A 23,643-nucleotide genomic window follows, 5' to 3' on the forward strand; every position below is an offset into this window, starting at 1 on the left:
CTACAGGGAAGGGTTGTGGAAAGTACTGAGTGGGAATTGCTTTCATGAAGGGCAGACATACTGTCTTCTATCATTCCTAATACGGTGGTTTAGAAAGAGTATATTTCTTTGGCTGATTTTCCCCATGTTGTCTTAAACAAATAAACATTACTTCCGAACTATTAGGCAAATGCCCTAAGCTTATTTTTCCGGTGGTGCATGGATGAGGGTAATTGTTAGAGAAGAAAATCATTGACAGTATGTATAATAATAAGAAAATTCTTCTAAATTGCAAATATGTATTCCACTTGAGCCTGGCTGTTCTGGGAAGGGGCAGTGTAGTGTAGTGGATAAGAACCCAGCCTTGGGGTTTCAATGACCTAGACTGAAATCCTGGCTCTGATACTTTCTGTGTGACCTTGGGCTTAACCTCTCTAGTCTTGTTAATTTATCTGTGAAATGAGGATGATGATGATAATAGTAATACCACCTTAGTGAGGATTAAACAAGATGATGCCTGAAACCTATGGGACATCTAACACACTGATTAACCATAATTTAAGTGCTCAGTAAATGGTGGCTGATCCATAAATTGCTATTTTAGCAGCAGTCAGCATTCTCTACCCTGAATATCTATTAAATCTATGCTGTAGAGTGCTGGGTCAAGACTTCCCAAGTAGGGGGACTCCTCACTGAGGAATATGGAGAATGTGTGCTGAATTCCTCGGTTCATGAAAAGAATATTTTGTATTGAAAAACAAAAAAGAGAATTAGTGATGGTATTTACAGTAGGGTAGGTCTAGCCCCCTGACAGTTAACACTCGTGCTTTTAATATTTCTTCAACCTATGGATAATTCTGTTTTTGTTAGCTTTGTTATCCTTCCCTTTATAGATGGTTACTAGCAGTTACCTTTCTGAAAAACCAGTGGGAAGAAAGAGAGAGAATGAGAGAGACAGAGAATGAGAATGAATATGAATATTAGTTCCCAGTTACCTGACAGAAAGGCTCAGGTAAACAACAGATGTACATAGTAGAAGAGGCAAATGGGCTGAATTCCTTGATGTGAAGGCTAAAAGAAAAGCAGTAAATGGAACTAGCTTAAGACCCAGAGGTGACTGGGAGGTTCAGACCCCTTCTCTAGAGCTCCTACTGCTCTTCCACCTCATTTCCTAAACTCCTGGTTTCTCTTCTCCAAAACAAGAAAGAGCCACAGGCGTTAAGGGACTGAGGCACAGAAAGAAGAATGCCCATGGAGTTGAAGAAATCAATCTTTCTACTGTCTCACCAATTGGAAACTTGAAGTCAGTTATTAACACTCCTCATCCCTGCTGCCCTCATCTACTCTTCAGAATGCAACCTGTCGTGTCCCTTGTACATTTAAAGCTTTCTTATTGATCTCTCTACTGACTTTCAAGATTAACTGATACTGAGTTTCCTACTAACCCTAAGGATTGCCACTCTCAGCACACAGATATGTTTAGCCAGAGGCTTCTCTTTAGGTTGTCCATGTCTCTTACTCCCACCAATTAACCTGTCTTCTTTACAAGGGACAGTTGTGCTGTGTTTGTTCCCAAGCCCATTTAGCCAGTTGCACTTATTTTAATGATATACTTTAAATAAAGAGAGTAATTAAACTAACCCAGTGCAAAAAAGACTTTGAGTTTTGTTTCTATGAAAACTAAACTGAATGCTGTGAGAAGACTTGATAAATGTTAGCTACAAAAGCTTTGCTATTGACTAGGTGTAGGCAGGGTAATGGCAAAAGAATGTGTGTATGTGAGGAAGGGATTATAAAAATCTGGATAGGTTTGGCATTCAAATTATTTCACAAGTATCTTCAGGTTCTCCCTCCACTGTAAAGAAAGCAAAACTGGAAATCATAAATGAAGGATGTGGTTTATGTAAGACAGAAGATGCATAACTCCAATCAGCAGATCCATATGCAGAGAACAGGCCTTGGCCTTACATCAAAAGATTGGCACATGTGTGGACATTTATGTTTTAAGTTATATAAAGTGTTTATGGTATGCATGAATCTTTTTTTTTTTTAATCATTTCCCATTTTATCCAACCTACTGGAAAGCCAACAGTCAGTTCTGATGGCATGGGATGAGACAGCTTGTTCCCAGACACTTTTTGGCTTCTATTCTTGCTCTCTACCCTTTCCATTATGCTCCTTGGATTGGTCTTCTATATATTTTTACTGTCTTCTCAAAACATTTTATAGTTTGCCTTAGATAAACATAAAATCTAGCTTTTCCCCTGAGGTTACTGTTTACCCTTTAGCTTTCTTCAGTGAAGGATATTTATTCCAGCCCAAACTGGAAAAATCTGAGGGCCTTTATTGGGTATGACATTTGCCATTTCTCCTTTTGTGGCTTCCAAAGATTATTCCTTCACCTTCTCATAGTGTTCCATTAAGGCCCAGGTGGTGCCAGCTGTACCTGTTCCTTATATTCACTGTCACCACCAAGTTCCAGGTCACTCCCTTGCATTCATCGGGATGTTTAGAACCTAGCTTACATTTTTCCTCTCCATCCCCAATTCACCTTCAACTTGGAAGTGTTCGGTGTCCATGTAGATATCATGTCCAATGCCTAAAAGCTACTTTTCTTTGAGATCTTTGCTCTCCATTCAGTCGACTCTAGCATCATAGTTTCATGACTTCTGGCTCTTGTTGTCATCAAAAAATGTTTTACTAGGAAATTGTAAACTTAAAGGGCCTGCAGAATGCTGATCACCCCCTTCGTCCTCTTTAGATTTTAAGCCAATTGGGAAATTAATGGAAAAGCTCTATTTTGAAGGTTTGAAATTTAGTGTCCACTTCACTGCTGACAGATCTAGGTTGGAAAATGTGTCTGGGCCTTGCTGTTAAAGTGGGAGCCTCCTGTTATTTCCCCTTCCAGCATTAAACCTTAGAGCCCATAAGGTGTATGGGTGAGCAGATGTACATCCATCATTAGTTTTTTTATCTATTACTTCAGTTCCACTTGGATTAACTTTGTCACCTGTTGAAACTCCAGGACTGCTAAAATTTACTGCTTATCTTTATTTTCCTTTCCCCCAGGCTTCTGAAGAGCTTGGAGATAATTGTCTATTTGTGTGAACTGGTGCCACAATATATTCATGGTCTTCTTCTTAGTCCAATTTCAACTGCTGCCCAGTAGTGCTTCGGTGTCTTAGTAATTAGCAGCCTCCTGTGTTCTCTATGATAATGAGGTTAAACTTTTAGCACTCTCTTCAAGCCACCTGACTCATCACTTTCATCCTCACTTTCAATGAAGATTTTGCAGAAAAAATAGGGGCCATAAATGGGCACTATGAAACATTGATTCTTGTCTTCCATCTCTCAAACTTACCTGTATTCACAACCACACCCCCTTCTTATCCTTGTCTCTGTTGAGATAGTATTCCTGATCAAGGGGGTGGGGGGGTGGTTTCCTATCTGTACTCTCACCTCCTTAGAGGATGTACTCTTTTTAGCCTTCTATTTCCTGAATCATCATCTTCTCCATCACATTTTTAAAAATCAACGTATAAATATATCTATGTCTGTCCTAATTTAAAAAGAAACAAGGACAAACACTCATCTGCTGCCCTATTTTTCTCCTCTCGTGGTCAGCCTTCTTGGGAAAAAAGTAATTTATGCTTTGCATCTTTACTGTCTCATCTCCAGTTAATTCCTCAACTGAAATTTGGATTCTACCCCACTATTCTATAGAGTTAATTATTGCAAAGATCAGTGAGAGTCCTGACTGCCAAGCCTAAAGGACACTCTTATTCCTGAGACTATATTCCACTCTCTTTATAAAGCTGGCACTCCTCTCTCATGGGTTCTCTTCCCTCTTTCTTTTTATTCCTTCTCTACCTCCTTTGAGCATTCGTCTATTTTTGCTTGCCTCTAAACACTGGGATCCCACAGAGCTTACTCCTGGTTTTATTCTCTTCTTACTATATTTTCTGCTCGACAGATCATGTCTGTGATAGTTCAACTACCACTTAAAATATTGGTGATTCCCAAATCTGTACCTCTAGCTCAAGCCTCTTTATGGAAACTGTCTACAGACTGCTGCAACTATTCTCTTTTCTTACTTAAAGCCCTGAACATTACTTTTAAGCCTGAATTATTCCAGTGGCCCCCTAACTGATCTATTTCTAGCCTGGTCACCCTCAAATTCATCTTCGCCATTGCTGTCAAAGTGATTTTTCTAAAATACAGGTATGCCTTTTGCCTATATCCTCAAAATTATTCAATGACTCCTCAAAGCCTTGAGAATAAAGTTCAGATCATTTAGGGTTGTATTTAGGTTCCCCGTCTGATCTCTGAATACTTCTCCAGCTATATCTTTTGTCCCACCGCTTGCTTCAGCCATTCTAGATGATTTGCACTATCCTCAAAGATTTTTCATGCCTTTGACATTTGCATAAGTGATTGTTTTTGTCTAGAATGTCTCATTTTCCCTCCTGTGTTTACCTGCCATCCCCTCTCATTTTTAGGGAGGCAGCTCAATCATCCTATTTTCCTTAAAATCTTCCTAAAGCGCCTCTGTGAGTCCCTTCCTAGTCTCTCTCCCTACTCCCTTTTTAGTGCTTCTGTTGATACCTATGTGTATTTATATCATAGCATTTATGATACTGCCTTGAGATTTATTTGTATTTATTTGTTTACATATCTCCTCTTGTTGATTATAAGCTCCTTTGAAAAAAAGGCACTGTGTTTTTTATCTTCTCTCTAGCCTGTAACACAGTGACCAACTCCACATAGGGGCATTTTATAAATATTTACTAACAATTTAGATGTTCTAAAGTTATCCAGTGGTCAAAAATATATATACTTGGTTTTAAAATAGTATTTTAGCCATTCCTTTTAAAATGATAAAATTTAGGCAGGTTTTCTTTCAAACATCTATTCTTTTCCTTATGCTGCATTTTGATGTTTTTCATTTTTTGCCTTATTAGGTATACTTTCAATATCTTTTATTTAAAAACTGGTCTAATTAAAGTGTTTTGCAAAGCAAAATAATCCTAATTAGAGTTGAGTCTGCTGGGACTTTATTACTTGCCTTGTTTTGAACATGAGCCATAGATAAGGTGACTATGTAATTTACTGTTCAGTGCAGGACATTTTTGAGACTTAAAGGGGTGGCTATGAATACTTTCACCGGAGTAATAGGAGTAAACAAAGACTGCCCAAGGCAATGTGAAAATAAGTAATTCCAGCTATATATAATTATATATATATTTCTGTTATAGCATATATACATATATAAACATAAAATACACTTTTCATTTACAACTCCTCATGTGATGCCTCATGTGTAAAAACCTTAAATGCTTTTTTCTTAAGCTGTGTAAATAAACATCAGTGAAAAACATATGGGATGTATGCGTGTTCAAACAACAAAACACAAAGCTAGACTCCTAACCTGGGGAAATGCATTTCTTCCTAGATACTTTCTCACTGTTGTCTCTGGGGCACTGGAGTATAAGACAGGAACATTAGAGCTTTATGAGCTATTTGGCTGCATGCCAGGGACATCTCAACTCTGAAATTATTTTGATGGGCATCTCTTTTCAGCTGCTTTTCTTTACCTCCTCTTCTCCAGTGCATCATCACAGGGTGCTGAAGGTCTTTTCAGGAAGCACTGAGAGGAACATCTTGGTTTTTTTTAACCACAGTTTAGCAACTGTGCCATTTACTGGCCTCTTGGGAACCGACATTCTTGGATCATTATTATACTAATTAATTGATTTTTTTCCTGTTTAGAAAAAAAACAGTTTTGCAAGGGGGGGAAAAAATACCTTAGTCAGCTATTAGAAATACAGGGAAAGGGCCAGGCGTGGTGGCTCATGCCTGTAATCCCATTGCTTTGGGAGGCCGAGGCAGATAGATCACCTGAGATCAGGAGTTTGAGACCACCCTGGCCAACATGGTAAAACCCCATCTCTACTAAAAATACAAAACTTAGCCAAGCGTGGTGGGGGGTGCCTATAATCTCAGCTATTCAGGAGGCTGAGGCAGGAGAATTGCTGGAACCTAGGAGGCGGCAGTTGCAGTGAGCTGAGATGGTACCATTGCATTCCAGCCCAGGCAACAACAGCGAGACTCCATTTCTCACCCCCCAAAAAAGAAAAAGAAATAGAGGGAAAGATTTTCCATTAAGTGCTGTTAGAAGAAATGCCAAATTTTTTTGGCTTATTAGGTAAGTAAATATCTAGCTCTGAATACACATAACTAAACAAGTGAATCCAAGTCCTTACCATGGTTTACAAGGCCCTACACAACCTTGCCCCCCAGCTTTTCATCTCTAAACTCAAAACTCATCTCCTCCCCTTTCTCTCTTCCTCTCGGTCCACCCCAGCTGCAATGGATTCCTTGTTTATTTAGCAGGCCAAGGAAACATGTCTGTAGAGCCTTTGTGCTTCTCATTCTTAATATGGGAAATGATCTGCCCCAAGATATCTGCATGGATCAAACCATTGCTTCTTTCAGGCCTCTGCTATTCAAATGCCCCATAAAGCAGAGTCTTTCTCTGACTTTTCTATTTTCAGTTGCATAGCCCTCCCCCAAATACACACACACACACACCACACATGCACCACATCGTTCATCTACTTACCAAACTTTATTTTTATTTGCAGTATATATTACTATTAATATATTAATTATATTATTTATGTCTGCTGTTGTTGTGTTGTTATAAGATAATTAAGGGACCTTGAGAATACAAGTTCCATGAGAATAAGAACTTGGCTTATTAAGCTCATCGCTCTATTTGCCACCCCAAAACAGCCTGGTTTTCCACAATAATTATTGAATGAATAATTAAAAAATGAATTATGCTTCATTGATTCAGCAGGTGACGGTCAGTTTGGCTGAAGTAGGATGAAGGAAAATGGCTTCAAAGCATCATACTATTTAGGACTTTCTTTTAGGTTTATATAGATGTGCTATGGTTTTTACGCTGTATGAAAATACTTGCATTTCGCCTCCTCTAATGGTTGCCATCCAGTCAAACTCTGTGCTGTGCTTTGCGTATAATACATGACTAATATAATAGGCTTTAGTGTCCACGCTTCAAATCAGACTGGTTATTAAAGTCTGAAACTTTTGTTGGGTATTATAGGAAATTCAGGCCTGGGACTCGGTTTTAATGGGATAGAATCTCACCTTTTAATCTTACAACTCATTAAAGGATTTGTAATCTTTATAATTGGTTCTTAATTTATAATTTACCATGGTCCCTGATTTTCCTCCCACTTTCTGTTTTGAAGTTTTTTTCCATTTTAACTGCTCATTAATGTGTCTACCAGAGATAAACTTGGGAAGAGAGAGATGAAAATCTGGTTATGATCTTCAGGTGTTGTTTTGCCACCGTGTCAACCCACCCTGACTTCCTTTTTGGATGTTTTCTGAATTACTTAAGTTAAGAGGCTCTTCTGACTACTCTGCAGCACCCAAGTTTTATTCACTCAAGGTTGGACTTTTTGTTTTTGTTTTTCTACTCTCCTTGTTTCTTAGGTGAGGACCTTTTTTGTTTTTATTCCTTAGCATTTCATAAATAACACGAGAGTTCTCTTCATTTCTCTGTTTAAAAGTTTTTCCATCTTATACCTCACCACTTCTCCTGCTATTTGTGGAAAATATTTGAGGTTTCTGGATTAAGGATTTGCCCACCTGGAGAAGGAGGGCTAACACTAGCCCATTTGGTCCCAGTTCGCCTAGTTCGGATCTGGCACTCCTTTCCCCTTCCTGCCAACTTCACTTTGACCTTCTTTGACTTCTCATATGCACTCATGTGCCAATGTAGAACACCCCATAAGGAACTTTCCCATTAACCCCTGTGCAACTTAGAAAACAGTCACTATTTCTTGATCTCTTTATATTAGAAGTGCTTCTCATCTTCGATCACCTTTGTAAATGTTTCTACAAATACATCTGTTTAAAAAATTTTTTTCATAGCAAATGTGTTGTGTGCAGATGATTGTCTTCTCATATCCTGAATAAATCCAACACTATGCTATATAAAAACAAAGGATTGCTAGGGATTTTGTTGGGTTGGGTGGGTGGTTAATTCACAGAAAATGAAATAAAATTGTATGCTTTTATGAGTGCTAAAATTCATTATTTCTTCTTGGTTTGTAGCAAGCAGCCAGCATTTAAAGGTTTATAGCTTTTTCATAAAAACCCTTATCTTTAGGTCAGCCAAACCAATCAAGTCAAGTGATATGTATAGAAGAAATTTTGTTCTGAATTTACTTTATTTTCTTAGATGGTTACCTAATAACTCCAGTTTTTGCTAGAGGCATCAAACTTGTTCCTCTTGAAGATATGGAAATCTTGCCTGGTTTCTTGACCATTTCGAGAAAAAGGTACTAGCATAGCATGGATCTGATGGTCTGATAAACTGTTAATATATTTTGGAAGTGTATAATTTTTGTTTTGTTGGATAGAAATGTCTTCCAAGTGTTTTTTTTTTTCTCTAGGAAAATGTGATCCATACTGAAATTAAATTTTTATATTGAGTTTCCACCAAAATAATTAATCACTACCCTAAATAACACTTATAACATTGGGCCTTATTAAAACATTTTTGCCGCTTTCTCTCAGAACATGTATAATTGAAATATTCTCCTTGAATTAAATATTGAAGGTTTTGATTCCTAAAGTCATGTATACTGTATTATTTCTCCATTGAATCTTCTTTATTATTTAAGAATACTCAACGCAGGCTGGACGTGGTGGTGGGCGCCTATAGTTCCAACTACTCGGGAGGCTGAGACAGGAGCATTGCTTGAACCCAGGAGGTGGAGGTTGCAGTGAGCCAAGATGTACCACTGCAAACCAGCCTGGGCAACAGAGCAAGACTCTGTCAAAAAAAAAAAAAAAAAAGAATATTCAATGCAATTTGAACTATAAGCTATTTAGAACTAATTTGCTATATAATAAATGTATAGCTTTGACTGAAGTTTCATATTACAATGTAAGCATCAAATCCTCAGAGGACTGGTTTGTGCATTTATTTCTTCATATTTCCTGGTTTATGCATTTATTTCTTCGTATTTCCTGGTTTATGGATTTATTTCTTCATATTTCCCCTTGGTTTTTAAAAAATATTTCTCTTGTATGACTATTTATCTGTATAGGCAACCTGCCACTCCAGACTATGTGGTTTCTAATATCAGCTGTTATGATATAAACTGATCATGGAGCTGGACTGTAGCAGTTGCACCATAAATGACTATGTGACATAAATTTAGGAATGTAATTATTATAACTAATAGCAAATCCTTAATCCCTTGACTCTCTGTTAACCAATTTATAGGTTATTTAGTTAATCATTAGAGGAATAAAGGCCTAAAGATGACATCTTCTAGATCAATATTATTTAGGCATACATACTTAATATTCTGATTACTTTGACAAATAAGAACTCCCATATTCTTACAACTGTAGGCTTTTAATTTGACATTCAAATTAAAAAAGTGCAAAAGTGATTGACAATTATAATGGTATAAATGATTGAGGAAATGGTGATTGCACATTAAATAAGAGACATAGAAGAGAGGTGAGGGATTGAATTGAGCAATCAAAGTTAAGTATGTTTTAAAGCTAAGCAAAGGGTGACGCAAACTGAGCAGGGCACAGTTTGAATGAGATCATGAAATAATCTCATTATGAGATTAAATGAGATAATGAAATGAGTGATAGAAAGCCTAATCAGAAATCATTTTAAATGTCAGTAGGACTTTTTTTTTTAACCTCTGTATGTGTGTATCTTAAGAATTGGGACTATTTGTATATATTTATATATTTTATATTTGAAAGCCAGCAGTTAAAACCAAGATTTTGACTCTTATACTCCCACAATCAGTTCAATATCAACCAGCTAGTAACCAAACCAGTTGTTTCATTAATGCCATTCAGTGATGCCTAGATCTTACATTGCTTAGTGTCTCTTCAAGGTTTTTCCTCCTTTGTCTCCATAATGGTAGTTCTTCTAGTGTGTTCTCCGTTTCTTTTGTTCCACTTACAATTTAGGCTTATTGACTTCCAGTTGTCTCAATTGCAGGTACAAAATTGTGGCTCTTACAGATTCCTTTTCTGGTAGAATTGAGCCCATGGGCAGTACGCTTGGAAAGATCAGGAGACACACACATGCACACAAATCAATGCTCCTGCCAAGGCCAGTAGATTGGAGGCATTCTTAGATGTCTCTACTTCATGGGATATTCTTGTCATTTTGGCCTTTCTCTGATTTAATGATGGCCATATACTGGCCTGGGGTCCTTCAGCTGTCAAGTGTTTAGTTTCTGAATAAATATTTATATTGCCACTATTTGATGGTTTTAAAAATAACTTTCTGCTGTAATCTATTTGCTAAATGTTGTTAAAGGCATCCCACTCTTCCTTGGTAGACCTCGATTGCTTGCATAGTTACTTCTCTGAGGCAATGTGATTCTATAATAGTGTGGCTGTCATTGAATAGCTTGGGAAGCTGTCTGAGTGCAGGGGGAATTGACTGTCTTGGTGGCCTAGGGCAGGCTAATGGTTGGTGTCGGATACACCACTCGGGTTTGCACTAGTCAAGAAGGACTGGAATTGATCAGCTATTTCTTCTACTCTGAAGGCTTTTATAAGCCTCACAAAAAATAACTTGTAGGACTTTCAGAGAGTCAAGAGGGGTTCTGGTATAATAGAGCTTTTTCTGGAGAATGTTTCCAAAATGGGAAGTACGAGCTCCATTTGTATCTTGCGGTAATTCATGAAATAAGTCCCCAGGTGAGTGTGCATCTCAGGATTCAGATAAGAGGGTGAGAAATCGAGGACCTCATAGAGACACTGGTGATGATTTTTGAGGTAACAAAAGCAGTCAGGTTTCTACGTTTTTATGATGTTATGACATAATCTATATCCACTGTAGAAATATTTGGAAAATGTAGATAAATAAAAGTATGCATAATTCAAAGAGTTATCTCTATTAACACTTTATAGTGTCTGTGCAAATCTTTTTCTATCACAGAGAGTAGACTTGCAGCAACGGAAGATTTAACATATATGAGATCTCGTGATTATGATGGTTCCACGAAGTACTGCAGTTTGTTAACTTGCTAAGACACTAATATATGTTGTGCATGCTATAAAGGTAATGTGCACAGTGACCCCAGGTGACCATACAGAAGCCCCGTTTCAGGGAGGCCTAGATCTAACTCCTTACAAGTTTGGAGAAATATTGCATGCTATAATATTACTCAAGAATGTTGGTATTTGTAAGATTGGGCTATATCCTTGAAAAATGTCAAGGGTATATGGTGGTGTGTGACTCTGTGTGTGTGTGCATGTGTGTGTGGATGTGTCTTAGTCCATTTTCTGTAGTTTATAACAAAATACCTGAAACTGGGTATACAGAAAAGGATTTTATTTCTTTATACAGAAAAGGAATTTATTTCTTACAGTTATGGAAGCTGAGAAGTCCAGTGTTGAGGATCTGCCTCTGGTAAGGGCCTTCTTGCTGGTGCAGGGTATCAATCATATTGTAAGGGTGCTGAGTGTGGTAGCATGCTAGCTCAGGTCGCTAGTCCTCTTCTTATAAAGCTACCAGTGCCCACTCCCATAACCTATTAATCCATTAGTCCATGAATGGATTAATCCACTCATGATGGCAGAGCCTTCATGACCCAATCACCTCTTAAAAGCCCCACTTGTCAATATAGCCACATTGGGGATTGAATTTTAACATGAATTTGGAGGAAAGAAATATCCAAACCAAAACATTATGCTTGTGCATAATCACATTATATATTTGGTAGCCTAATTTTCTTCAATTAGTGTTGTAAATACTTTACTATGTCATTAGCTATTATTAAAACTGTGATTCAAAATGGCTACATTACGTCACATAAGTGGATCTACCTTCATTTATTTAACATCATCGGATACTAGGTAGTTTATAGTTTGTTTATCTTATTGTTGCTTTTCCAGCTAATGCTGTGATGCATGTCCTTATCATTGTAGTTCAGAATTCTGTGAGGTTATTAGGTTGAGATCTCTCTCTCTGTCTCTCTGTGTGTATGTTTGCGCCTGCACAAGACTTTTGATACATAATGTCAAATTGCTTTCCAGAAAGATTTCTCTTGTTGACACCCCTCAGCAAGTTTAAATTGTGCTAATCTCAGTATACCCTCACCTGTAGTAAGTCTTATAACAAAACATAGCAATTTGCTAACATAATAGTTAATTCTTTTCTTTGCATTAGATCACTTGTACAGTTTGTTTTTCCTTCTGCTTATTGACTATGAAATCTTTTATGAATTAAATCATATTCTTTACCTATTTCATTGAGCTATCTATTAATCTTATTAATTTGCAAACACTTTAAAAATCATCATTGGAATTAATATTTTGCCTGGCATAAGTCATGAATGTGCCCACTTTTCTCCATTTCCATTGCTGTCATCCCAGTAGAAGCTACCATTATTTCCATTCCATCTGAATTGCTTCAGTAGCCTAAATTCCTAACAGAATTGCAAGGATCTGCTTGATGTGGCCCCTCTCTACTTTTCTAGGTTTGTCTCAGGATCATACTCCTCAATTTCTGCACTGACTTTCTTTTACTTTTATCGCCACTAATTGCCCCCACTTCCACCATGCCTTCACACATCTTCCTGTTCCTGGCAAGCTTCATCTTCTCCATGGCCATTCTCATACACCTTTGCCTGTCTAAGTCTTCCTTCTGGATTAGGGCTCCTTAAACATTTTCATAGCATCCCACTGTCTTTCCTCCTTATATTGAAAACAACTGTAATTAATGTATTCACTTTTGCAAACTATGTTTTGAACAATTACCTGCATAATTTAGATGGGGTTAAGTGATTGACATACACAATTTCCATAGTTTTGCAACAAAATGTACATATACACATATATTTTCTATGGGGAGAATTTAAAAAGTTAAAGGAGTCTGTTTGTGCTTCATGGGATGAATCATCCTTGAAGAGTAATGGACAAGACCATGGGCTCTGGAGTCCTAGGACTTAGGTTGGAATCCTGAACCCACCATTTTTGAGCTGTTTAGTCATGGGCATGAGTTACTTAACCTCTCTGTGCTTCATTTTTCTCCTCTATTAAATGGGGTTGGCCAGGCATGGTGGCTCATGCCTGTAATCTCAGCACTTTGGGAGACCAAGGCAGATGGATCACCTGAGGTCAGAAGTTAGAGACCAGCCTGGCCAACATGGTGAAACCCCGTCTTTACTAAAAATACAAAAATTAGCTGAGCTTGGTGGCATGTGCTTGTAATCCCAGCTACTTGGGAGGCTGAGACAGGAGAATCACTTGAACCCAGGAGGTGGAGGTTGCAGTGAGCTGAGATCGTGCCATTGCACTCCAGCCTGGGTGACAAGAGCGAAACTCTGTCTCAAAAAAAATAAATAAATAAAATAAAAAAGGGAGGAGGTTAATAATTCCGTCTTTTCTGATTGCTGTGAATATTGAAGGAGGTAATTGATGAAGTCCTTAGCGCCTGGCACATGGTAGACACTATATAAAATGTTAGTCATTACCCTTTTCTTTGTCCTGTTTTCCAACTTCTTCATCTTTGAATTTTATTAAGTGCCAACTCAGCAGGAGCACAGTGCTGGACGGTATCCAGGGTTCTGCTTTCTTCCTAAGGAATTGCTCTGCTGGTTTTGAAGTGTTTCCTCAACATAACAAGGTTACTTCTGATGATAGTTTGTGAAGCCTCTCCCATCACCTTGACATTCTTCTTTAGAAGTTGATATTTCATTTTTGATTCCAGAATGGCAATGAATACCTTCTGTAAAATAACATAATTTATCTCTGCATCTCTTTTGGTAGTGTAACTTTTTGAGTATTAATACTCAGATCTGCTTTTCTTGACAGCTGGCAAACTTCCCCAGACTCTGCGAGGAAACAGAAAGGATTGTTGCTAACCACATTCGTGAGCGAGAAGGGAAGACAAAGGACCAGGTAAGGAGAGGTCTTCCCTGGTGGGCAGGGAGATCGTGGGAGGTCGAAGGTCTCTGCAAAGTTGTCTGGTAGTTCCCAACAGTCAGCCTGTCGCTTAAAGGAAAAAAAACAGTGGAACACAACTACATTATGTTTATTTTTACTTATTTATGAATTATACACGTACTATATTTATATCTTATTTATGTTAAAAATATGAGCAAATAAAAAGACTTCATTCAGAAGAATGAGATGCAAAAGCAGTAACAGGAGTTTCATCATTTTTTTCTCAATGCTCCATGGATCATGCATACATCCTACTTTGAAAACCACTAATCCAGAAACATACCACATTTTCTCTGTAAGACAGAGGTTCTTAACTTTTAATGGGCCCACAGATGGACTCCCGAAGATTCACAAACTCCTAAAACATTATGCAAAATGCTCAGTGTTTTTATTTTTTCCTGAGGAGATAGTGGACCTAGATTTTCATCAGCTTATCCATACAACCTATGATTGAAAAAAAATTGAGAACTACTCTTTTAAACATTTCTATTTTGTGAATGTATGTGGTTTGTAAGGAGTGACCCTGAAATTGTTTTCTAATCCTAGCTCTGTAATTTGGAAAGATTATTTTCAAGTGAGGATAATTCATTTAAAAAAGTAAAGGACTACATGGAAAGAATAAAAATCTTCTTAGGTTTAAATGGATTTTTTAGTTACTTATAAAACATTATAACAGGAAATACAAAGGGTTTTACATACTCTTGAATTCCATGACACAGCTGCACGTGTGATGTTGTGGAGAGAACACTGGACTTAGGCCATGTGCTCGCCACAAAATAACATCATGTTCTTGCGTAAATCACTTCTTTGGACTGTTGTTTTCTCATGTACAGCATTAATATATTGGTCTATATGCTCTCTGAAAGCCTGTGTAAGTTAGTATTACAGGATTTTGTGATAATCAGATGAGTGGGAAGGAGGTGAGGGAGAAATGGGGAAAAGGAAGAAAACAAAATAAAAGAGAGAGGAACAAACCACAGGGAAAGACACACACAGCACACAGAGTGTGCGTGGGGAAGAGGAGTGGGTGGAGGAGAAAGGAGAAAGGGAAGGACAGAGGGATGGAGACCCAGCAGGTTGGGACATTCGTGAGTGATTCCAGTAACCACCTTTTCTCTGCTTGAGCTGTGGATTCATTGTCACTACTTTTTATCATTGTGTTTTGAAAGTTAATTAATCACCATTTATAGTTTTCACGTGTTTATCAACTTTCACACTCTTGGAGAGCTGCAATAGCCAAAAGAGGAGAAAACAGGCTTTGTGATTCAGCTGAGATGAACAAATCAGCATTAACTCCTGAGTCAGTGAAATCAAGCCTAAAGCCAGATATGGAGCCCCAGGGCCAGAGGTTCTCCCTAACGTCTAATTTCTTGGCCCCTTCTGGGCTGAGAAAACTTAAGTTCTTAAGAATCAGCTGTACTCCTGACCTTAAGTAAATAAGCTAACTGTTTTCATTTAGTATCTTTCGTCTATAATATTCAAATCATAATAAATCCTACTTATCTCTTTGGGATCCTCTGTCAAAATAATATTGGAGAAAATATAGGATAATTATTTAAAGGATTTTAAATATTTGTAATCATATCTATGTCTGTTGTTAGCTTCTTCATATTTCAGAGTTTTTGTTTTAGTAAAATGGCATGTTCAAACTTCACAATGTTGTTAAGATTGTGGGCTCTGGGCTGAGACTACCTGACTTTGAATTTAAGCTCTGTTGTTAACATTTTGTGTAACTTGTGACAAGTTATTTGACATCTTTACACTTCAATTTTCTCATCTTAAAGTGAGACAATAGTGGTAATTAACTCACAGACATTTTGTGAGGATAGAAAGAAGTAATCAAAATACAAGGCCAGGTGTAGTGGCTCACACCTGTAATCCCAGCACTTTGGGGGGCTGAGGCAGGCAGATTGCTTGAGGTCAGGAGTTTGAGACCAGCCTGGGAAACATGGTGAAACTCTGTCTCTACAAAACATTAAACAATTAGCTGGGCATGGTGGCCTGCACTACCAGTAGTCCCAGCTACTCAGAGGCTGAGGTGGAAGGATCACGTGAGCCTGGGAGGTTGAGGCTGCAGTGAGCTATGGTCACGCCACTGCACTCCAGCCTGGGTGACAGAGCAAGACCCTGTATGTATGTATGTATATATATATATATACACATATATATACACATATATATATATACATATATATATACACATATATATATATACATATATATACACATATATATATATACATATATATACACATATATATATACATATATATACACATATATATATATACATATATATACACATATATATATATACATATATATACACATATATATATACATATATATATACACATATATATATATACATATATATATACACATATATATATATATATCTTAGTTCTTAATTAATTTTAGTTATTTTTGTTCTTACTCCCAAAGAGCTATGGCACATGGTAGATTCGAGGAAGAATTGCCTTTTCTGATTTCAAGGGAAATTGTTTTCAACCTGCAACTCAGTTACAGTGGTTAATTTATTCCCCAAGTGGGACATAAGGGATGGGGCAGGCATCTCCCTACCAAGTCACAATCTCAGGTGGTGTGGTCCAACAGTTATCAAGTGCCTGTCAAAGCTGGTAGTGGTCACCTCTAATATGGACTTTTGTGGCATAGCAGAAACATGCCTGGTTTTGGTAGTGTGGATATGTCATTTTGGATAGATCTCACATTTGAATTCTGGACTCTGTGCTGCCTGGGACCATGTGGTACTTTTAAAGTATCCAGTTAGACAGAGTGACCCATATCCTCAGGCCTCTGTGCCTGAACAGCTCTGGGGCATTCTTGCAGTTTTCTTTCTTTCTTTAAAAAGTAGAGTTACTACCAACTTCTGCTCTGGAAGCTTTGTGGGAAAAAAGTCTTCAAAATTAAAAATATGGAAAGCCATAAATCTGTCTGTAGCTTTTCCTTAAACAAAGGTTTTTTGGATGTCTGAGTGTGCCAGCTGTTAGTCTTGGTGCTTCCATACATGTCATTGCATGTTGAAGCAGTAGACTTTCTGGGCAACTGCTGCTACCAGGGGTAGCTTTACTTTGCTTCAACTAAATATTCAATAACTGTGGGTGAAAAAGGCAGTGAGAAACTCTGAGAAAGTGAAAAAATGAGAAAAAAAATGGACTATTTTTCTTTTCATCCCCCACATGCGACCTGGCTCTTTTCCTAGAGTGAACACAGACTCCCAGTTTCCAGGAATATAATGAGAACAGCCATAGCTTTTATTTTTTTTCCACTTTTTTTCCTGTACTACAGTCCAAGTTAATGTGTGTGAACATCCAAAAGATATTCATGACAGCCTTTGGCGATGTTGAGAATTATGTAGATATTTTACTCCTTATAGTGGCAACAATTTATTTGTGTTCAAATATTACAGTTTATCGGTACAAACTTTTGGCCAAATGGATTTGGAGTATACAATTTAACAGAATCTGGCTTTATTGTTGGGAGAAGAGAGGCAAAACTACAACTAATCCAATAATGATCACCCTTCCTAATGTTTCAGTTTTCTTCAAGATACGAAACAAAACTCTGACTGTATGAATTTTTTTCATACAAGTATGATGTTATTGACTCAATAGCCCCCACGCCTTGACTTTTTTTTTGGTAGTGGGAGTAGATTTGGAGTGATCTTTTGAATTCTTTTTTGACAGGTCCCCGTGTGACTCTCATCAAGATTTGGTCAGATGACTGGTTGAGATCAGCCACAAACACAAAGCCTCCAAGCCCATAGCACTGGGTACTGAGTACAAAACAAGAACAAGTGGCCACATACTAATTATATATATGTATATATGAGAATAAATCACTCCCTGGAAAGTTAACTGTTCTTGGCCAGGCACGGTGGCTCACGCCTGTAATCCCAGCACTTTGGGAGGCCAAGGTGGGTGGATCACCTGAGGTCAGGAGTTCAAGACCAGCCTGGCCAACATGGTGAAATCCCATCTCTACAAAAGTACAAAAATTAACTGGGCATGATGGCGGGTGCCTGTAATCCCAGCTACTTGGGACGCTGAGGCGGGAGAATTGTTTGAACCCAGGAGACGGAGGTTGAAGTGAGCTGAGATTGCACCATTGCACTCCAGCCTGGGCAATAGAGTGAGACTTGTCTCAAAAAACAACAACAGCAACAAAAAAGAGAGTTAACTGTTCTTCAAGCCTGGTAGATAGTTACATAAATAAGGCCACAAATGTTTATTGGGCACTTATTATGTGTATCATGCTAGGCTCTAAGTTCTAAGGATAAAATGGTGAACAAGATAAACATAATCCCAGCTTCTATGGAATGTACAGTCTTGCAGAGAAGAGAAACATTAAACAACAAAAAAAATAATTAATTACATTTGTAGTAAATGCCACAAATAAGTATAGGGTGCTATATAGATATACACACACATACACGTACATACACAAACACACATATGTGTATATATAGTGTATATATACATGCACATATATGTACGTATGTATATATGTGTATATACGTGCACATATATGTACGTATATATGTATATATACATGCACATATATGTACGTATATATGTATATATACATGCACATATATGTATGTATGTATATATGTGTATATATACATGCACATATATACATATATACACATACATATATGTATATATGCTTATATATGTATATATACATATATAAGTATATGTATGTACGTTTGAACATATATGCTTATATGTACATATTTGAACATATATATGCATATATGTACATATGTGTATATAGCACCCTATATTTTATAGAATACATAATTTTACATATACATAATTTTATACATATACATAATTTTATACATATACATAATTTTATGTATGTGTATAATTATGGCACATAGACTATTTGAGAGTAATAGTACCAGTAACCTGGTCTTGGTTGGGTAGGGGATAAGGATCAGGGATGGCTTTCTTGAGGAAGTACCCACTGGGGAGCATTATGTAGAATATGTCTATGAACTGTTGCCATGAGGACTCTGATGCATTCAAATGCTACCTTCAGTGAAGGGAGGCATCAAACAAATACTCACAATAGTCACCAAAATTTATCCAACGAAGCTGAAGAGCAGAGCTTGGAGATATTCAGGCAGAGATCTGTAAGCACCGTATTTCTCCCTTTTAGCAAATCTCAGCATCCTGGAAAGAGACAGGATTCAGCTGAGAGAATACAAGGAAACGTAGAAAGAGGAAGTCAGTTTTTAATATCTCTGGTATAATACCTTTTTTTTTGCAGGTTCTGGTTGCTCCACCTCTCGCTTGTTTTCTCTCAGCCTCCTCCTCTCCCCACTGAATACTATTTTTCACAGAGGGACCTCCCAAGTCTCTGACTTAGAGATTATAAGTATCTTATATTTAGAATATTTTCATGTTGCCTGGGACATGTATCCAGTTTACTCCATCACAAATCTTCATTTAATTCTCATGATGTTTCAGGCACTGTTCTGGGCACTGGAGATGTAGCAGTGGATACAACAGATGAGGTCTATATAAGAAATATGTAAAAACTTGCCATGTTAGCTAGTGTTAGTGCTGCAAAAGAAAATAAGGCAGGGTAACACAATAGAGAGTAACCAGAGTGCTAGTTTAAATAGAATGCGCAGGAAGATGCCTCTGATGAGTGATATTTTAGCAGAGATCTGACATTATTATTCTTATTATTTAAATTTATTGTACTTTAAGTTCTGGGATACATGTGTAGAACGTGCAGGTTTGTTACATAGGTATACATGTGCCATGGTGGTTTGCTGCACCTATCAACCTGTTATCTATATTAGGTATTTCTCCTAATGCTATCCCTCCCCTAGCCCCCCACCCCCCGACAGGCCCTGGTGTGTGATGCTCCCTTCCCTGTGTCCATGTGTTCTCATTGTTCAACTCCCACTTATGAGTAAAAAGATGCAGTGTTTGGTTTTCTGTCCTTGTGATATTTTGCTGAGAATGATGGTTTCCAGCTTCATCCATGTTCCCGCAAAGGGCATGAACTCATCCTTTTTTATGGCTACATAGTATTCCATGGTGTATATGAGCCACATTTTCTTTATCCAGCATATCATTGATGGCGTTTTGGTTGGTTCCAAGTCTTTGATATTGTGAACAGTGGTGTGATAAACATGCATGTACATGTGTCTTTGTAGTAGAATGATTTATAATCCTTTGGGTATATAGCCAGTAATGGGATTGCTGCATCAAATGGTATTGTTGGTTCTAGGTCATTGAGGAATCGCCACACTGTCTTCCACAATGGTTGAACTAATTTACACTCCCACCAACAATGTTAAAGCATTCCTATTTTTCCACATCCTCTCCAGCATCGGTTGTTTCCTGACTTTTTAATGATTTCTATTCTAACTGGCGTGAGATGGTATCTCATTTTGGTTTTGATTTGCATTTCTCTGATGGCCAGTGATGATGAGCTTTATTTTCATATGTTTGTTGGCTGCATAAATGTCTTCTTTTGAGAAGTGTCTGTTCATATCCTTCGCCCACTTTTTGATGTTTTTTTCTTGTAAGTTTGTATACGTTCTTTGTAAATTCTGGATATTAGCCCTTTGTCAGATGGATAGATTGCAAAAATTTTCTCCCATTCTGTAGGTTGCCTCTTCACTCTGATGATGATAGTTTCTTTTGCTGTGCAGAAGCTCTTTAGTTTAATTAGATCCCATTTGTCAATTTTGGCTTTTGTTGCCATTGCTTTTGGTGTTTTAGACATGAAGTCTTTCCCTATGCCTATGTCCTGAGTGGTATTTCCTAGGTTTCCTTCTATGGTTTTTATGCTTTTAGGTCTTATGTTTAGGTCTTTAATCCATCTTGAGTTAATATTTGTATAAGGTGTAAGGAAGGGGTCCAGTTTCAGTCTTCTGCATATGGCTAGCCAGTTTTCCCAACACCATTTATTAAATAGGGAATCCTTTCCCCATTGCTTTTTTTTGTCAGATTTGTCAAGGATCAGATGGTTGTAGATGTGTGGCATTAGTTCTGAGGCCTCTGTTCTGTTCCATTGGTCTATATATCTGTTTTGGTACCAGTACCATGCTGTTTTGGTTACCAAAGCCTTGTAGTATAGTTTGAAGTCAGGCAGCATGATGCCTCCAGCTTTGTTCTTTTTGCTTAGGATTGTCTTGGCTATACAGGCTCTTTTTTGGTTTCATATGAAATCTGAAGTAGTTTTCTCTAAATCTGTGAAGAAAGCCAATGGTAGCTTGATGGGGATAGCATTGAATCTATAAATTATTTTGGGCAGTATTGCCATTTTCTCAGTATTGATTCTTCCTATTCATGAGCAAGGAATGTTTTTTCCAATTGTTTGTGTCCTCTTTTATTTCCTTGAGCAGTGGTTTGTAGTTCTCTTTGAAGAGGTCCTTCACATCCCTTATAAGTTGTATTCCTAGGTATTTTATTCTCTTTGTAGCAATTGCGAATGGGAGTTCACTCATGATTTGGCTTTCTGTTTGTCTATTATTGGTGTCTAGGAATGCTTGTGATTTTTGCACATTGATTTTGTATCCTGAGACTTTGCTGAAGTTGCTTATCAGCTTAAGGAGATTTCAGGCTGAGATGATGGGGTTTTCTAAATATACAATCGTGTCATCTGCAAAGAGAGACAATTTAATTTCCTCTCTTTTTATTTGAATATCCTTTATTTCTTTCTCTTGCCTGATTGTCCTGGCCAAAACTTCCAATACTATGTTGAATAGGAATGGCAAGAGAGGGAATCCTTGTCTTGTGCCAGTTTTCAAAGGGAATGCTTCCAGCTTTTGCCCATTCAGTATGATATTGGCTATTGGTCATAAATAGCTCTTATTATTTTAAGATACATTCCATCAATACCTAGTTTATTGAGAGTTTTTAGCGTGAAGGGATGTTGAATTTTATTGAAGGCTTTTTCTCTATTGAGATAATCATGTGGTTTACATCATTGGTTCTGTTTATGTGATGGATTACATTTATTGATTTGCATATGTTGAACCAGCCTTGAGTCTCAGGGATGAAGCCGACTTGATCGTGGCGGATAAGCTTTTTGATGTGCTGCTGGATTTGGTTTGCCAGTATTTTGTTGAGGATTTTCACACTGACGTTCATCAGGACATTGGCCTGAAATTTTCTTTTTTGTGTGTCTCTGCCAGGTTTTGGTATTAGGATGATGTTGGCATCATAAAATGAGTTAGGGAGGAGTTCCTCTTTTTCTATTGTTTGGAATAGTTTCAGAAGGAATAGTACCAGCTCCTCTTTGTACCTATCATAGAAATCAGCTGTGAATCCATCTCGTCCTGGGCTTTTTTTGGTTGGTAGGCTATTAATGACTGCCTCAATTTCAGAACTTGTTATTGGTTTATTCAGGGATTTGACTTCTTCTTGGTTTAGTTTTGGGAGGGTGTATGTATCCAGGAATTTATCCATTTTTTCTAGATTTTCTAGTTTATTTGTGTAGCGGTGTTTATAGTATTCTCTGATGGTAGTTTGTATTTCTTTACCGTCAAAGGTTATATCCCCTTTATCATTTTTTATTGTGTCTATTTGATTCTTCTCTCTTTTCTTCTTTATTAATCTGGCTGGCAGTCTATCTGTCCTGTTAATCTTTTCAAAAAACAGCTCCTGGATTCATTGATTTTTTGAAGGGGTGTTCGTGTCTCTATCTCCTTCGGTTCTGATCTGATCTTAGTTATTTCTTGTCTTCTGTTACCTTTTGCATTTGTTTGCTCTTGCTTCTCTTGTTCTTTTAATTGTGATGTTAGGGTGTCGATTTTAGATCTTTCCTGCTTTCTCCTATGGGCATTTAGTGCTATAAATTTCCCTGTAAACACTGCTTTAACTGTGTCCCAGAGATTCTGGTACATTGTGTCTTTGTTCTCATTGGCTTCAAAGAACTTATTTATTTCTGCCTTAATTTCATTATTTACTCAGTAGTCATTCAGGAGCAGGTTGTTCAGTTTCCATGTAGTTGTGTGGTTTTGAGTTTCTTAGTCCTGAGTTCTAATTTGATTGCACTGTGGTCTGAGAGACTGTTTGTTATGATTTCCATTCTTTTGCATTTGCTGAGGAGTGTATTTATGTGGTCAATTTTGGAATAAGTGTGATGTGGTGCTGAGAAGAATGTATATTCTGTTGATTTGGGTGGAGAGTTCTGTAGATGTCTATTAGGTCTGCTTGGTGCAGAGCTGAGTTCAAGTCGTGGATATCCTTGTTAACCTTCTGTTTCGTTGATCTGTCTAATATTGACAGTGGGGTGTTTAAAGTCTCCCAGTATTATTGTGTGAAAGTCTAAATCTCTTTGTAGGTCTCTAAGAACTTGCTTTATGAATCTGGGTGCTCCTGTATTGGGTGCATATATATTTAGGATAGTTAGCTCTTCTTGTTGCATTGATCCCTTTACTATTATGTAATGACCTTCTTTGTCTTTTTGGGTCTTTGTTGGTTTTTGTTGTTGTTATTGTTTTTTTAGATGGAGTCTCACTCTGTCACCCAGGCTGCAGTGCAGTGGTGCAATCTTGGCTCACTGCAAGCTCCATCTCCTGGGTTCACGCCATTCTCCTGCCTCAGCCTCCTGGGTAGCTGGGACTAC

General features: G+C 37.6%; 1 protein-coding gene across 15 annotated transcripts in view; it reads left to right on the top strand.

Annotated features, from left to right (window-relative positions):
- DNM3 (dynamin 3) overlaps positions 1 to 23,643 on the top strand; it is a 607,865-nt gene that overhangs the window by 222,460 nt on the left and 361,762 nt on the right. For all 15 annotated transcript variants that reach the window (XM_063627329.1, XM_063627332.1, XM_063627326.1 and 12 more), the window contains exon 11: positions 13,885 to 13,971. In XM_063627329.1, coding sequence (XP_063483399.1) covers positions 13,885 to 13,971 — 87 coding nt within the window. The remainder of the gene's footprint in view (positions 1 to 13,884; positions 13,972 to 23,643) is intronic.

The sequence above is a fragment of the Symphalangus syndactylus genome, chromosome 12 (assembly GCF_028878055.3).
Source record: "Symphalangus syndactylus isolate Jambi chromosome 12, NHGRI_mSymSyn1-v2.1_pri, whole genome shotgun sequence".
NCBI lineage: Eukaryota > Metazoa > Chordata > Mammalia > Primates > Hylobatidae > Symphalangus > Symphalangus syndactylus.